This window comes from Coffea eugenioides, chromosome 11, assembly GCF_003713205.1.
Source record: "Coffea eugenioides isolate CCC68of chromosome 11, Ceug_1.0, whole genome shotgun sequence".
NCBI classification, from domain to species: domain Eukaryota; kingdom Viridiplantae; phylum Streptophyta; class Magnoliopsida; order Gentianales; family Rubiaceae; genus Coffea; species Coffea eugenioides.
Genome location: NC_040045.1, coordinates 5116215 through 5129238, shown reverse-complemented (window position 1 = coordinate 5129238; position 13024 = coordinate 5116215). Strand labels below are relative to the sequence as shown.

At 45.0% G+C, this 13024-nt stretch overlaps 1 protein-coding gene across 1 annotated transcript; it reads left to right on the top strand.

Annotated features, from left to right (window-relative positions):
- Nucleotides 1-347: 347 nt before the first annotated feature.
- LOC113751848 lies at nt 348-1660 on the top strand. The gene is made up of 2 exons (XM_027295995.1): nt 348-655; nt 796-1660. Exons 1-2 carry the CDS (start codon nt 348-350, stop codon nt 1658-1660), a joined length of 1173 nt encoding a protein of 390 aa, XP_027151796.1.
- Nucleotides 1661-13024: the final 11364 nt, after the last annotated feature.

Below are 13024 nucleotides of genomic sequence, written 5' to 3'. Positions count from 1 at the left end.
TGAGGAGGAGGTAGTTGATGTGCCGCTGCGTGATGCTACTGGCATTGTCGTGAGTGCGGACTGCCTTTCGCCAAGGGGGCTAGTTGAGCAGCACGGTGGGGGGGTGGAGCCACGGGATGTGTCTCTGAACCTACACCTTGACCAAGTCTCATCCCTAGATCCCAGGTTTCAAAAGGCTAAGGGGCAGGGTGTCTGAGCCTCGATTCCGTCAGATAGAGAACTCAGGTCGGTATCCAAAAAATCTCAAAATACCTTTCATGTCTTATCTCATGATTAGTGCATGTTTTTGGAATATTCGGGGGATATCTAAGCCTCCAAATTTTAGACGACTAAAAAAATTGATTCACATGCATAAGCTATCGGTGGTGGGGATCTGTGAACCCAAATTATCTAAGGATGAAGTTGACTCTATTCGCTTGCGCTTAAACTTTGACTTTGTTGTGTGTAACTCGTCTGGGGATCTGTGGGTTTTCTTTAGAACACCTTTTGCTAGTCAGGTGGTTGGGGAGTCGGATCAGCATCTCTCTATTCGTTGGGTGCACCCTCAGTTTCCTACCCCCATTATAGTCTCTTTTGTTCATGCGAAGTGCCTGGTGCCTGATCGGCAGCAGCTCTGGGAGGGCTTATTGCGGGATAGGCCAGCGCAAGGGTCATGGTACGTGGTTGGGGATTTTAATCTTATTCTCTCGGCCAACGAAAAGAAAGGGGGGAGACTGTTTAGGCCAGCAGAGGGTGTAGAACTTTCTCGGTTTATGAGTAATGGAGGGTGTTTGATGCTGATTTCTCTGGCAATAGTTTCACTTGGTGTAATAATAGACTCGGGCGTGCCCGCATTTGGAAGCGTTTGGATAGACTATTAATCAATGAGGAGTGTCTAAACTTCTCCTTGTCTATCTCTGTGTCCCACTTGGTACGGGCTCCTTCGGATCACGCCCTTCTGTTGCTCTCTTTCGCTCCTAAGCTCGCCTATCGGTGTCGTTCTTTCCGTTTTTTGAACGTTTGGCCTTCCAAGGAGAGGTTTTTGGATGTGGTCAAGGATGCATGGCAGACTGAGGTCTACGGCTCTCCTTTCTGTGTGATCTGGGGGAAGTTGAAGAATGTATCCCGTGCTCTTCACTTATGGAACAGGCATGTATTTGATGATATCTTTGAAAATATTAAAAAGGGAGAGGCGGTGGTGGCGGCAGTGGAGCTTAGGGTACAGTCCGACCTATCCGATGAGGCCCATATGGAGCTTCAGCGGGCCCAGGCTTCTCTGCATAGGCTGTTTGCTGTGGAAGAGCAGTTCTGGAGCCAGAAAGCTAGGGTTAAGTGCATGAAACATGGGGATCTGAATTCAAGATATTTTCATTCAGTGGTCAAACAACGTCATTTTCGGGCAACAATTCATGGGGTGATGGACTCAAGGGGGGAATGGGTGATGGATCCTGACGAGATAGGGCAGGAAGCTGTCAATCATTTTCGTCGCCTATTTTTAGCCGACCCAGTATCTGATTTCCAACTTCTTTATATGATCCCTGACTTGAGCGCTGAGATTGATAATGTAGGCTTGAAGGCGGCCCCCTCGTTGGAAGAGGTCAAGAGGGTGATTTTTGAAATGGATGGTGATAGTGCCGCGGGGCCTGACGGGTTCTCGGGGAAATTCTTTACAACTGCATAGGAGGAGGTGGCTCACGATATGTACAGGGCGGTCTTGAGTTTCTTTTGTGGTGCGGAACTCCCGCGTTTCATTACGGCAACGTCCATTGTCCTTTTCCCTAAGGTCATGAACCCGAAGGATTTCACTCAATTCCGTCCTATCAGTGTCTGTAATTTCTTGAACAAAGTTATATCTCGTATCTTAGTGGGACGATTAGCAGGTATTCTTCCTCGGATTATTTCCCCCCAACAAAGTGGCTTTGTTAAGGGTAGGTCTATCTCGGATAATTATTTGTTGGCACAGGAATTGATGTCTGATATGGGTAGGAGGTGCAGGGGGGGAATTTGGCTCTTAAGTTGGATATGGCAAAAGCGTATGATAGGGTCTCTTAGCAATTCCTTATCACTGTCTTGCGCCGATTTGGCTTTGGGGAGAGGTTTATTGACATGGTTTGGAGGTTGATTTCCAGTGTCTGGTTCTCGGTGCTGGTAAATGGGGTGCCCTATGGCTTCTTCAAATCTTCTAGAGGGCTCCGACAGGGGGACCCCTTATCCCCGGCACTTTTCATTATTGGCTCGGAGGTGCTATCCCGAGCTTTAAATTCGCTGGTTTATCAATCGGGGTTTGTGGGCTACAAGGTACCACGGCATTGCCCGTCTGTAACTCATTTGGCATTTGCAGACGACGTTATAATTTTTGCAAATGGTGGGGCGGCGTCTTTGAAGAGAATCATGCAGATCTTGGCATGGTACCAGAATGACTCGGGCCAATTGGTTAACGTGCAAAAGAGTGGCTATCTAGTTCATCCTCGGATGTCGGTGGTGCGCAAGCGAGTAATTGAGAGGGTAACAAAGTTTCGGAAACAGGATTTTCAGGTTCGCTATCTGGGTGGGCCGTTGTTTGTTGGTAGAGCCAAGGAGGTTTATTTCTCGTACTTGTGCCAGAAGATCCTGGAGAAGGTACTGTCTTGGAAATCACGCCTGCTGTCGTTTGGGGGGAAAATTGTTTTGATCAAACATGTCCTGTCTAGCATCCCGACTCATTTGTTGGGAATGAGTGTCATGCCAAGAGGTATCTTCCGGATAATTGAGAGGGTATGTGCGGACTTCCTGTGGGGTGCCGGGGACGAGAAAAAGAAATATCACTGGATCCGATGGAGGGAGTTGTGTTTCCCCACCGAGGAAGGAGGGGCGGGCTTTCGCTCGCTTAGTAGCACATATAAGGTTTTCTCTTGCAAATTATGGTGGAATTTTCGATGCGGTCTGTCTTTGTGGGCGACATTTCTAGTGTCCAAATATTGCAAGGGGCGTCATCCCTGCCAGATCTCCCTGTCTCCCGTATGTTCAGCAACCTGGAGACGTCTCCTCGATATTAGGGGTTTGGCGGAATTAAGTATTGTGTGGCAGCTGGGTGAGGGTCGATGCAACTTCTGGTATGATAATTGGACTGGGCACGGAGCCCTCTACCTTAGAGTGGAGGCTCGGGGGGATGTCACATTTACCAACGTATTGGCGAATGGGGGCTGGGTCACGTGGAGTTCTACCACTCGACATGGTCCAACAGGTGCTAGCGGTGAGTCCCCCAGGTGGGATTTCCCCTGATAGAATGATTTGGACAGCAACGAGTTCAGGTCAATTCTCGTTATCCTCCGCTTATAGCGAGGTTCGGGAGATAAAACCATCGTCTCTCTTATTTCGGCAGGTTTAGCATGCCAATGTTCCCGTAAAGGTGTCTTTCTTTATGTTTCGTTTATTACTTAATCGCCTACCACTGGATGACGTGTTGGCGGCGCACGATTTTCATCTTCCGTCAAAGTGCTCTTGTTGCCAGCAGTTGACCATTGAGTCCCTTCAACACTTGTTCGTCGAGGGAGATCTTGTGGCTGCCGTGTGGAGGTTTTTTGGACTGCCATGTGGTCTGGCTATGAATGTAGAACATGTCCGAGGGTGGATGGGTAGGTGGTGGCTCAGGCAGGTGAAGTCGGAACGGCTGCGGTTCGTGTTCCGGCTCGTACCCATTCTCAGCTTTTGGCATCTTTGAAAGGCTAGGAATAAAGCTATGTTCCACGGTACAATGCCTAACCCTGTTGGTGTCTGTCATGCCATCTTACGGGAATTAAAGGATGCGTACTGGCTACGGTTCGGGAGTTTCAACGGGTGTTGGAGTGGCCTACGTTCGTGGAGCTGGTGGAACGCCGTCCAGATGCTTTCATCATCCGACAAATTCGGTGGCGTACTCCGGGGCCTAGCGTTGTAAAGCTCAATATAGATGGGTGCTCAAAGGGTAACCCAGGGGTGAGTGCAGTGGGGGGATCCTTCGGAATTCTGAGGGGTGCATGGTGTTTGCGTTCTCCGGATACCTTGGGAGGTGTACCAGCGTGCAAGCGGAGGCAAGGGCGCTGCTGATAGGGCTCCAATTGTGTGAGCAACAGGGTTTCATGGGTAATTTGGTGTCGAGACAGACTCCTTGCTACTACAACGGATTCTTGCGAGAAGTTACCGATGCCCGTGGTCAGTCAGGGGTAAGGTGGAGAAGATTGAGCAAATGACTCAGGGTGGGCTCCAAATCGCTCACTGTTATAGGGAGGCGAACAAGGTCGCGGATGTATTGGCCAATATAGGCTCCACTTATCCTTCTCATTCGGTCTGTATGTATGATAGTATTGCGGGGTTGCCTGCAATGGCTAGGGGTGAATATCGGCTGGACAAATTCGCATATCCATCTTTTCGCAGAGGTAGGGTTCTGTAACTATATCCTCTTATTGGGTGAATAATAAAAATGATACTTTAACAAAAAAAAACTAATATATATTAGAAAATCAATCTAAAACTTTGGATATTTTACTGAAATACTAATTATTCAGTCGTAATCCAATTTGCAATATCCAATTACTAAATAAAAGTTTGAACGGTAATTGGATGTTGACATTGTTGAAAAAATTGAAAAAAAAATTGAATTTTTAATCAAATTATCGGCCGATAAACAACCTAGTAGTCTAGTACCAGTGCGAAACGTACGAAGACACCGCGTGAAGGGCCATACGTCAAAGCAATTCATGGGCATTATTTTCTCTGCATACACCGAAAATCACCAATAAGGTTGAAGCCACCCGATTCACCCCTAGGAAATTTCGCCTCTCTTCGTCTTCCTCATCTCGAGCATTTTCTTAAAGTTGCTCAACTGCATGCCTACCCCTCCAAATGCCTTCTCCTCCTTTAGTCAAAAATCTACTTACTAATCTTAGGTTATCCCTTATTGCCTATTCTCAAATATTAGCTATGACAAAATATCTTTTGGTTAATTGGCGATGGAGGTTGGCCGGATTTTGGCGGGGCAACTTGATGCCTTTATTGTAGCTACTAGGTCTACAGCCATGCTAGCGGTGCCTCTTCACCCTTTCCCAGGCAGAACTGAAACCTTGATAGAGAAATTATTGAGCACATTTTACACTGTTATTCCGCCCTAATTTTGGCTACTTACTCTGCTAGGTATTTAGTTTTTGCTCATATTTCGTATTTGTATAAATTGTCGGTGGTTGGTGTACAAAGTGCATCCGCAAGGCGAAATTCCAGAAGACTCTCTATTTCATGACGTGCTCACGCCAGAAATTTTAGAGGAAACTCAAAGCCGGATCCACGGGATTGGTAGCAGCAGGGCTAACTAGGAAATCAAGCCCACGTGAACCAGACACATGGAATCAAAGCCCAAGCTCCAAAAGAAAGTAAAACTGCCAGACGTTTCTTGGTCACTGTGGCGGCGGCTACAAAAAGAAAAAGAGCCCGGCTACAAAAAGGAAAAGAGGCCAGATTTACATCTAATTGATACATTACCTTTAGTTTCTTTTCTCCATCTGTCAGACGTTTCATTTTCTTTTGACTTTTAGCTCTAGCTCTGGACAATTTGGGAGTAGCTTTCGATTGCTATCCTGGGAAGACGACCTGAAGTTTTCCATTTTTGTTCCTTTTGTTTCGTACGCCTTTTGTGAGACCTGGGCTTATACCTTTTGCTTGGGTACAAACACGAAGCAAAGTGAAACGAGACTTTTTCCTCGGTTTCTTCGTTATTCTGTGTCCCCCAAATTCTTGGTAATTAATTGGATGATATCGATTAAACCACGTGAGATTGATATGATGAGTAGTGGTTAGACTTCTCCTCTACCCAAAGGTCGACGCGAGGGCGCGGTCCATAACATCTGTGAGATCTAATCAAACTTTCATTATTTCTTCCAATTTGTTACTATTCGTGTGTTTCTTGGATTAATTGTTTATGGTTATTTTATTAATTGAGTATCAACGGCGGGATATTTAATTTAATCTAATAGCCTACTGTCACATTAATTAAATTGAATCCGTAATTGTTCGTTTAGTTGATAACTGGTGACAACCACCATAATTAGTTTTGTGTTGGGAAAACGTAAGATCTAATTCAAATAAACTCTCTTAGCGTGTTTATTGGTTAGGGTTGGATTTTTCTAGCCTTAATGCAATTGGATAATTAAATTCCTACGGTCGTATCTAGGGTTGTTTTCTGGTTAGAGAAGCAGTCAATGGTCGTACCTTGACTGTCGAAAAAGTAAGGAAGAACTGTGATAGAACGGTTATTTGGTGTATTTTGGACTGTTATTCTGTCCTAATTTTGACTATTCACGGTGCTAAGAACTGGAGTTTCACTCATATTCGACATTTGTGTGAATTGTAGGTGGTCGGCATAAAAAATGATCTTGCGAGGCAAAATTCCAGAAGACCTTGCATTTTAGAGCGTGGCCACGCCTTGGAAGGTGCACGAAACCGAAAGCCGGACTGCGGTCCACGTGAACCGCGAGGAGCATGGGATAAAAACTCTAAAAGCTAGCTTTTGTTGCAATCAATTGGGCCAGACGTTTGTTTTCTTCTTGACTTCTCTTGGGCGGCGCTACATATAAAAAGGAAAAGGAGATTCAGAATCAGGGGACCCTAGCTTTAGTTTTCTTTCTCTACTTTTTGGTCAGACGCCGTCTTTTGTTTTCTTTTCGTCTTCCTACTGCGGCAGCAATTACAGTAGAAATTAGGAGGACATTAGCTTCTGTCTCGTCTCTTCTCTGTCAGACGCTTTTGGGTTTTTCTTTCCTCTCTAGCCGCAGTTAGGGAAGAAGATTCCCCTTGTGCGCGGGGCCCCATTTCGGACGCAGAATACGAAGAAACTATTCCTTCATTATTTCACTTTTCCAATTCTTCGGCAACTAATTGAATGAACTCAATTAAACCACGCGGGATTGACACGATGAGGAGCGGCTAATTTCCTCCTCTACCCAAAGGTTAACGCGACGGCGCGGTCCATAATATCTGTGAGATCTAATCGAATCTTCATTATTTCTCCCAATTTATTGCTATTCGTGCGTTTTCTGAATTAATTGTTCATGGGTATTTTATTGATTGAATATCAACGGCCGGGTATTTGATTTAATTTAATAGCCTACTGCCACGTTAATTAAATAGAATCCGTAATTGTTCATTTAATTAACACCTCGTGGCAACCACCATAATTGGTTTTATGATGGGAAAACGCAAGATCTAACTTAAATAAACCCTCTTAGCGTGTTTATTGGTTAGGGTTGGGTTCTTCTAGCTTTAATGCAATTGGGTAATTAAATTCCTACGGTCGTACTTAGGGTTGTTATCTGGTTAGGGAAGCAGTCAATGGTCGTACCTTGGCTGTCGAAAAGGTAAGGAAGAGCTGGTTGTCAGAGCTTATTGATGGCTATAACCAACCTAGTGATGAAAAGGTTAAATATCTTTGCATCGATGAGCATTTAATTGGACCGTGCCTGAGCAGTTGATCCTTTGGTAGAACTTTTGTTAATTGCTATTTTTATTGAATTGTGCTTTGTGAGTTAGTTCTGAATTTAGTTCGCTTTATTTTTATTTTACTTTTATTCTATTTATTTATCTCCCATTGAAAATCCCCCAATTTTGTTCTACTAATTTGGAAAGAAATAATTTCCTACCCGCTCCCTGTGGAATCGACCCTACTTGCCATTGTACGCAAAATTAGTATTTCTATAGACAAACCCGGTATATCGGATCAAGCAAACTCTTCGGGAACAGGGTGAATCAAGTAACCCATTGCACACCTAGGGTCCCTGCTCCAGTACTTGGATTTGTTCTATAATTATTTAATTGAGGTGGTAATTAGGACTTTTTAGTAATTATTATTGCACAGGTTCGGCACCTGTCAATTTTTGGCGCCGTTGCCGGGGAGTTGGCGTTTGGATTATTTGTTTCTTTTTAAATTCAGTTTTTATTTTATTTTATTCTTCTTGGTATTTTTGCTAGTTTATGCCCCGTTCTTCTCGCACAGGTGAATTAGTATACGATCCTGAGGTTGAGAAAGCAGCGCGTAGGCGGAGGCAAGAGACCAAGAGGCGAAGAGAAGGGCATTTATTTATTGCAAACAAGTCAGTGGAAAACGAAGAAAGCATGGCCAACACCCAAACATTGAGGGAACTGGCTGCTCCGGAGCTGACTCACCAGCCCTTATGCATCACATTCCCCGCTTTGGCTGAGAATACTGCTTTTGAACTGAAGTCGGGATTGATTCAACTCTTACCCTCTTTCCATGGTCTCTCTGGCGAAGAACCCCACAAGCACGTAAAGGAGTTCGAGGTGGTCTGCTCTAGTATGAAACCTCTTGGGATCACTGAAGAGCAAATTAGACTGAGAACCTTCCCGTTCTCTCTCAAAGATGCAGCTAAAGATTGGCTGTACTACCTACCAGCAGGTAGTATTACCACGTGGGCGCAGCTGAAAAAGAAATTCTTGGAAAAATTCTTCCCTGCATCCCGGGCTGCGAGTTTGAGGAAGGAGATCTGCGGCATTAAACAATACCCCGGTGAGTCCTTGTACGAATACTGGGAAAGGTTTAACAAGTTGTGCACTAGATGCCCGCAGCATCAAATTAGTGAGCAACTGTTAATCCAATACTTCTACGAAGGGCTCCAATCAACCGATAGGAGTATCATCGACGCTGCAAGTGTGGGAGCACTGGCAAACAAGACACCAAGGGAAGCGTGGGAGCTCATCGAAGCCATGGCAGAGAACTCCCAGCAATTTGGCTCCCGTGAGAGCAACCCTCCCCGTAGAGTCAACGAGGTAGAGACTTCATCCTTACAGCAGCAACTGTCAGAATTGACGTCAGTTGTTAGGCAATTAGCCATGAGAGACGCACCCCGAGCGAAGATGTGTGGAATATGCACTAGCATGGACCATTGCACAGACTCGTGCCCCATTTTGCAAGAGGACGGGGCGGAACAGGTAAACATGGTCGGAGGCGTGCCTGCGCCCCGCAGGCAGTACGACCCATACTCCAATACGTACAATCCGGGTTGGAGGGACCATCCCAATCTCAGTTATGGGAACAGGCAACAAAATGCATTTCCAAATCGTCCACCAGGATTCCACCAGCCATGGCAACCAAAATCGCAACCTTCGTCCTCCAACTCAGGAAGTTCTCTGGAGGACCTAGTCAAAAACCTGGCCACGACTACTACCAACCTGGCCACGACTACTACCCAGCTTCAACAGGAGATCAGATCCTTAGCCGCGAATACCGCGCAGCTCCAGCAGGACACCAAAGCTGACAAGAAGGACCAAGACATTCGAATAAGCCAACTGGCAATTGCCATCAACCGCTTGGAGTCCCACGTTTATGGGAAACTGCCATCGCAACCCGAGATAAATCCCAGGAATGTAAGTGCCATGACGCTGAGGAGTGGCAAGGAACTGGAAGGGCCTAAAGTGGAAAGTTCAAAAAGCAAAAGTGAAGAGGAGATAGAGAAGGAAATCGAAGAGGAAGGGCGTATTCGCAAGGATCCTAAGGTAACATTCACTTCTCCGCCCACTATTAAATCTAACTTACCTCTTTTTCCTTGCATGTTGGAAAAGACAAAGAGGGCAGAGAAGGAAAAAGAAATCCTGGATGTGTTCCGCAAAGTTCAAGTAAACATCCCCCTATTGGACGCGATCAAGCAGGTACCCAAGTACGCAAAGTTCTTGAAAGACTTGTGCGTTAACAAAAGAAAGCTAAGGGGTGATGAAAGAGTGATGGTGGGAGAGAATGTATCAGCTGTACTTCAGAGGAAACTCCCACCCAAATGCGGAGATCCAGGTATGTTTGCTATCCCCTGTAAGATTGGTCATTCTAGCATCAAAAATGCCATGATAGATTTATGAGCTTCTATTAATGTGATGCCTAAATCAATCTATGATTCCCTAAATTTAGGACCTTTAAAAGAAACGGGGATAATAATTCAATTGGCTGATCGTACATGTGCTTATCCGGATGGGATAGTTGAGGATGTTTTAGTGCAAGTAGATGGATTAATTTTTCCTGCTGATTTTTATGTGCTTTACATGGATGATAGAAGTGCCCCAAATCCATCACCCATTATATTAGGAAGACCATTTTTGAGTACTGCCCAAACTAAAATTGACGTTAGTAAGGGTACTCTCACGATGAAATTTGATGGAGAAATAGTCCACTTTAATATTTTTGATACAATGAAACATCCTGTTAACTCTCATTCTGTGTTTGCTATGTATACCACTAATCCCTCTGTGCAAGAATTTTCTAAGTTTGCTTATAGGGGTAAATCCAAGGTTGCTGCGAACAAGTCCTATAGGGTGAAAGCAATTCATGAGGTAAAAATGGAGAGAAAATTTAGGAAAAAAGTTGCACTCAATGGCCATGTGGATCCTGGAGGAGGGCCATCAATTACAAGGAAAATTCAATTACATCCAGACTGAAGAGTGGTGCTGTGTCTAGCCAAAGACATTAAAGAAAGGCGCTGCTTGGGAGGCAACCCAAGGATTACAATATTAGTTGTGATCATTTTTCCTTACTTTATGATTTTTCAGTTTTATTTTAATGTTTTGATGGTTTTTGTGGTGTTGGACAGAAGAATAGGGGTTCCAAGGCGTGCCCACGCCTTGCAAAAAAAAAAAAAATTTTTCGTTTGGACATCATTTACATGTGGTGGGCAGAAGAAAATGCCCTCCAAGGCGTGCCCACGCCTTCCAACCCCTCCGATAGCGAAAAAAAAAAAAAAAAAGTTTGACCAAGACCCTACTCCTTCCACTTTCCCTTCTTCTTTGACTAGTCTTGGACAATATTCTCCAAATTTCTATTGCCTACGTTTCCAGACTTTTCTCTTTGTTTTGGTCGAGCCTTCGCGTGCGCCCAGCTCCCACAGTGAGCAGATCCGCGCGCGCCAGTCCTCCCCTCGCGTCAGCCAGGCGGGCAACCGCACGCACGACACTCAGGCGCGACACCAGCAGCGCGCCTCGCTAGCGCGCGACACCAGCTCTGTGCGCAGCAGTCACTCCAGCAGCGGCCAAGGACCTGCGCGCGCAGCCTCAGCCACGCGGGCTTTCTCTCCATCGCGCGCCAGCCCCCTGCGCTATTCTCCAGTCGCGCGCCGCCTTAGCCCCGCGAGCGACAGTGCGCCCAGCGAGCCTGCTTCCTCTCTTGCGCTGCCCCACCGCGCGCCGCACAGCCCTGCTCGCCACCCCCACACACAACCTGCACCTGTGCGCCGCCTCCTTAGGCTCCAGCCGCACCTTTTCAGTAGTCAGGGAAGTTTTCGCTCCCTCTGCCCTTGCGAATTATTTTTCCAGGTTACATTGCGGACAATATAGGTCTTAGGTGTGGGGGAGTGGTTTCCATTAGTTCTTTTTCATTAGTTCTTTTTGCTTTGTTACTTTTAAGAAAGAAAAAAAAGAGAAAAAAAAAACATAAAAAAGAAAAAAAAACATTGTAGTTAGTCGTCTTTTTGGTTATTTTTATGCTTGTTAGTGTTGGGGCATGTTGCTGTGATGAATGATATAATCAAAGTGAGTGGGTATGTGGTCGTATATGCTGGCTGTGCATTTTGTTTCCCTTGGCAATGTCATTGAATGTTGAGTATGCTGGAATTCACCCATTTTTGTAACTTTTGGGGAGCTTTTAAGCCTTACTTGAGCATATTATTCTTGTTTGCTCTATTTTGTTTGATTGAGTGGGTATCGCACATGGTTTGAACATTCTAGAACTTGCTATTTTGTACATGTCAAGACCGTATTTTGATGAATTGGATGCATTTGAAATGATAAGGGCATTTAGAATTTAACTCTCTTTAGCTATCTAAAACCAAGCCCTCATCTTATTTCCCAATAGTGAACCAATTTGAACTTTTATCCTTCGCTTTTGGTTGTTATCCGTGTTTGTTAACCCGAGACGTCTTTAAACTTTCTTGTTTACCCCTGTGTTGTCAAGAGATGTCTGAAATCCATCATTTGCGCAAAGCAAACGAATTTGGGGTTGAAAGTGCTGTTAGATTAGGAGCTATATGATGTTATCTTTGTGTAAAGGAGGGGAAATTGGAAAAGGTCACTGACTAGAGGACTTCGGCTTACAGGGCGTGCCCGCACCTTATAGGACTTTCTCTTTAAAAAAAAAAAAAAACAATCGTGAAGAGACCTCGTGACCAGAGGACTATGGGCTACAAGGCGTGCCCACGCCTTGCGAGCAGTTTAAAAAAAAAAAAAAAAAATCTTGGGGCACTTGTACAGGGTGTATAGCAAATGGAAACTGTCTTGTTAGTGAAACTCCTCCAGTAGAGCACTGTGGTTATTGGTGAGTTTCGGACGTTCTCTTGACACTTTACCCCCTATCCATACCTTCTTAACCCGCCTTTCACCTGAGCCCCATTACAACCCTATTAAAGTCCCTTTGATTTATGTGTTTAGTTCACTTTTAAGTGGTGGAGATGTGATAAACGTGCAAGCCTATGGTAATGGCATTCCGTGATGTTGAATTGAGCGTTTCTAGTATTCATATATATTCTTTGAATTACAACATGTCCGGTGTGTTTTACCTTTGGTGATATTGTCAGGGACCCTAGATGCTTGTGTTAGTATAGACTACTACATGGCCTCTGCTCTCTTGGTTGTCCTTCTGAGCTCCGAAATGCTTGAGGGCAAGCATTGTCTAGGTGTGGGGGGATTTGATAGAACGGTTATTTGGTGTATTTTGGACTGTTATTCTGTCCTAATTTTGACTATTCACGGTGCTAAGAACTGGAGTTTCACTCATATTCGACATTTGTGTGAATTGTAGGTGGTCGGCATAAAAAATGATCTTGCGAGGCAAAATTCCAGAAGACCTTGCATTTTAGAGCGTGGCCACGCCTTGGAAGGTGCACGAAACCGAAAGCCGGACTGCGGTCCACGTGAACCGCGAGGAGCATGGGATAAAAACTCTAAAAGCTAGCTTTTGTTGCAATCAATTGGGCCAGACGTTTGTTTTCTTCTTGACTTCTCTTGGGCGGCGCTACATATAAAAAGGAAAAGGAGATTCAGAATCAGGGGACCC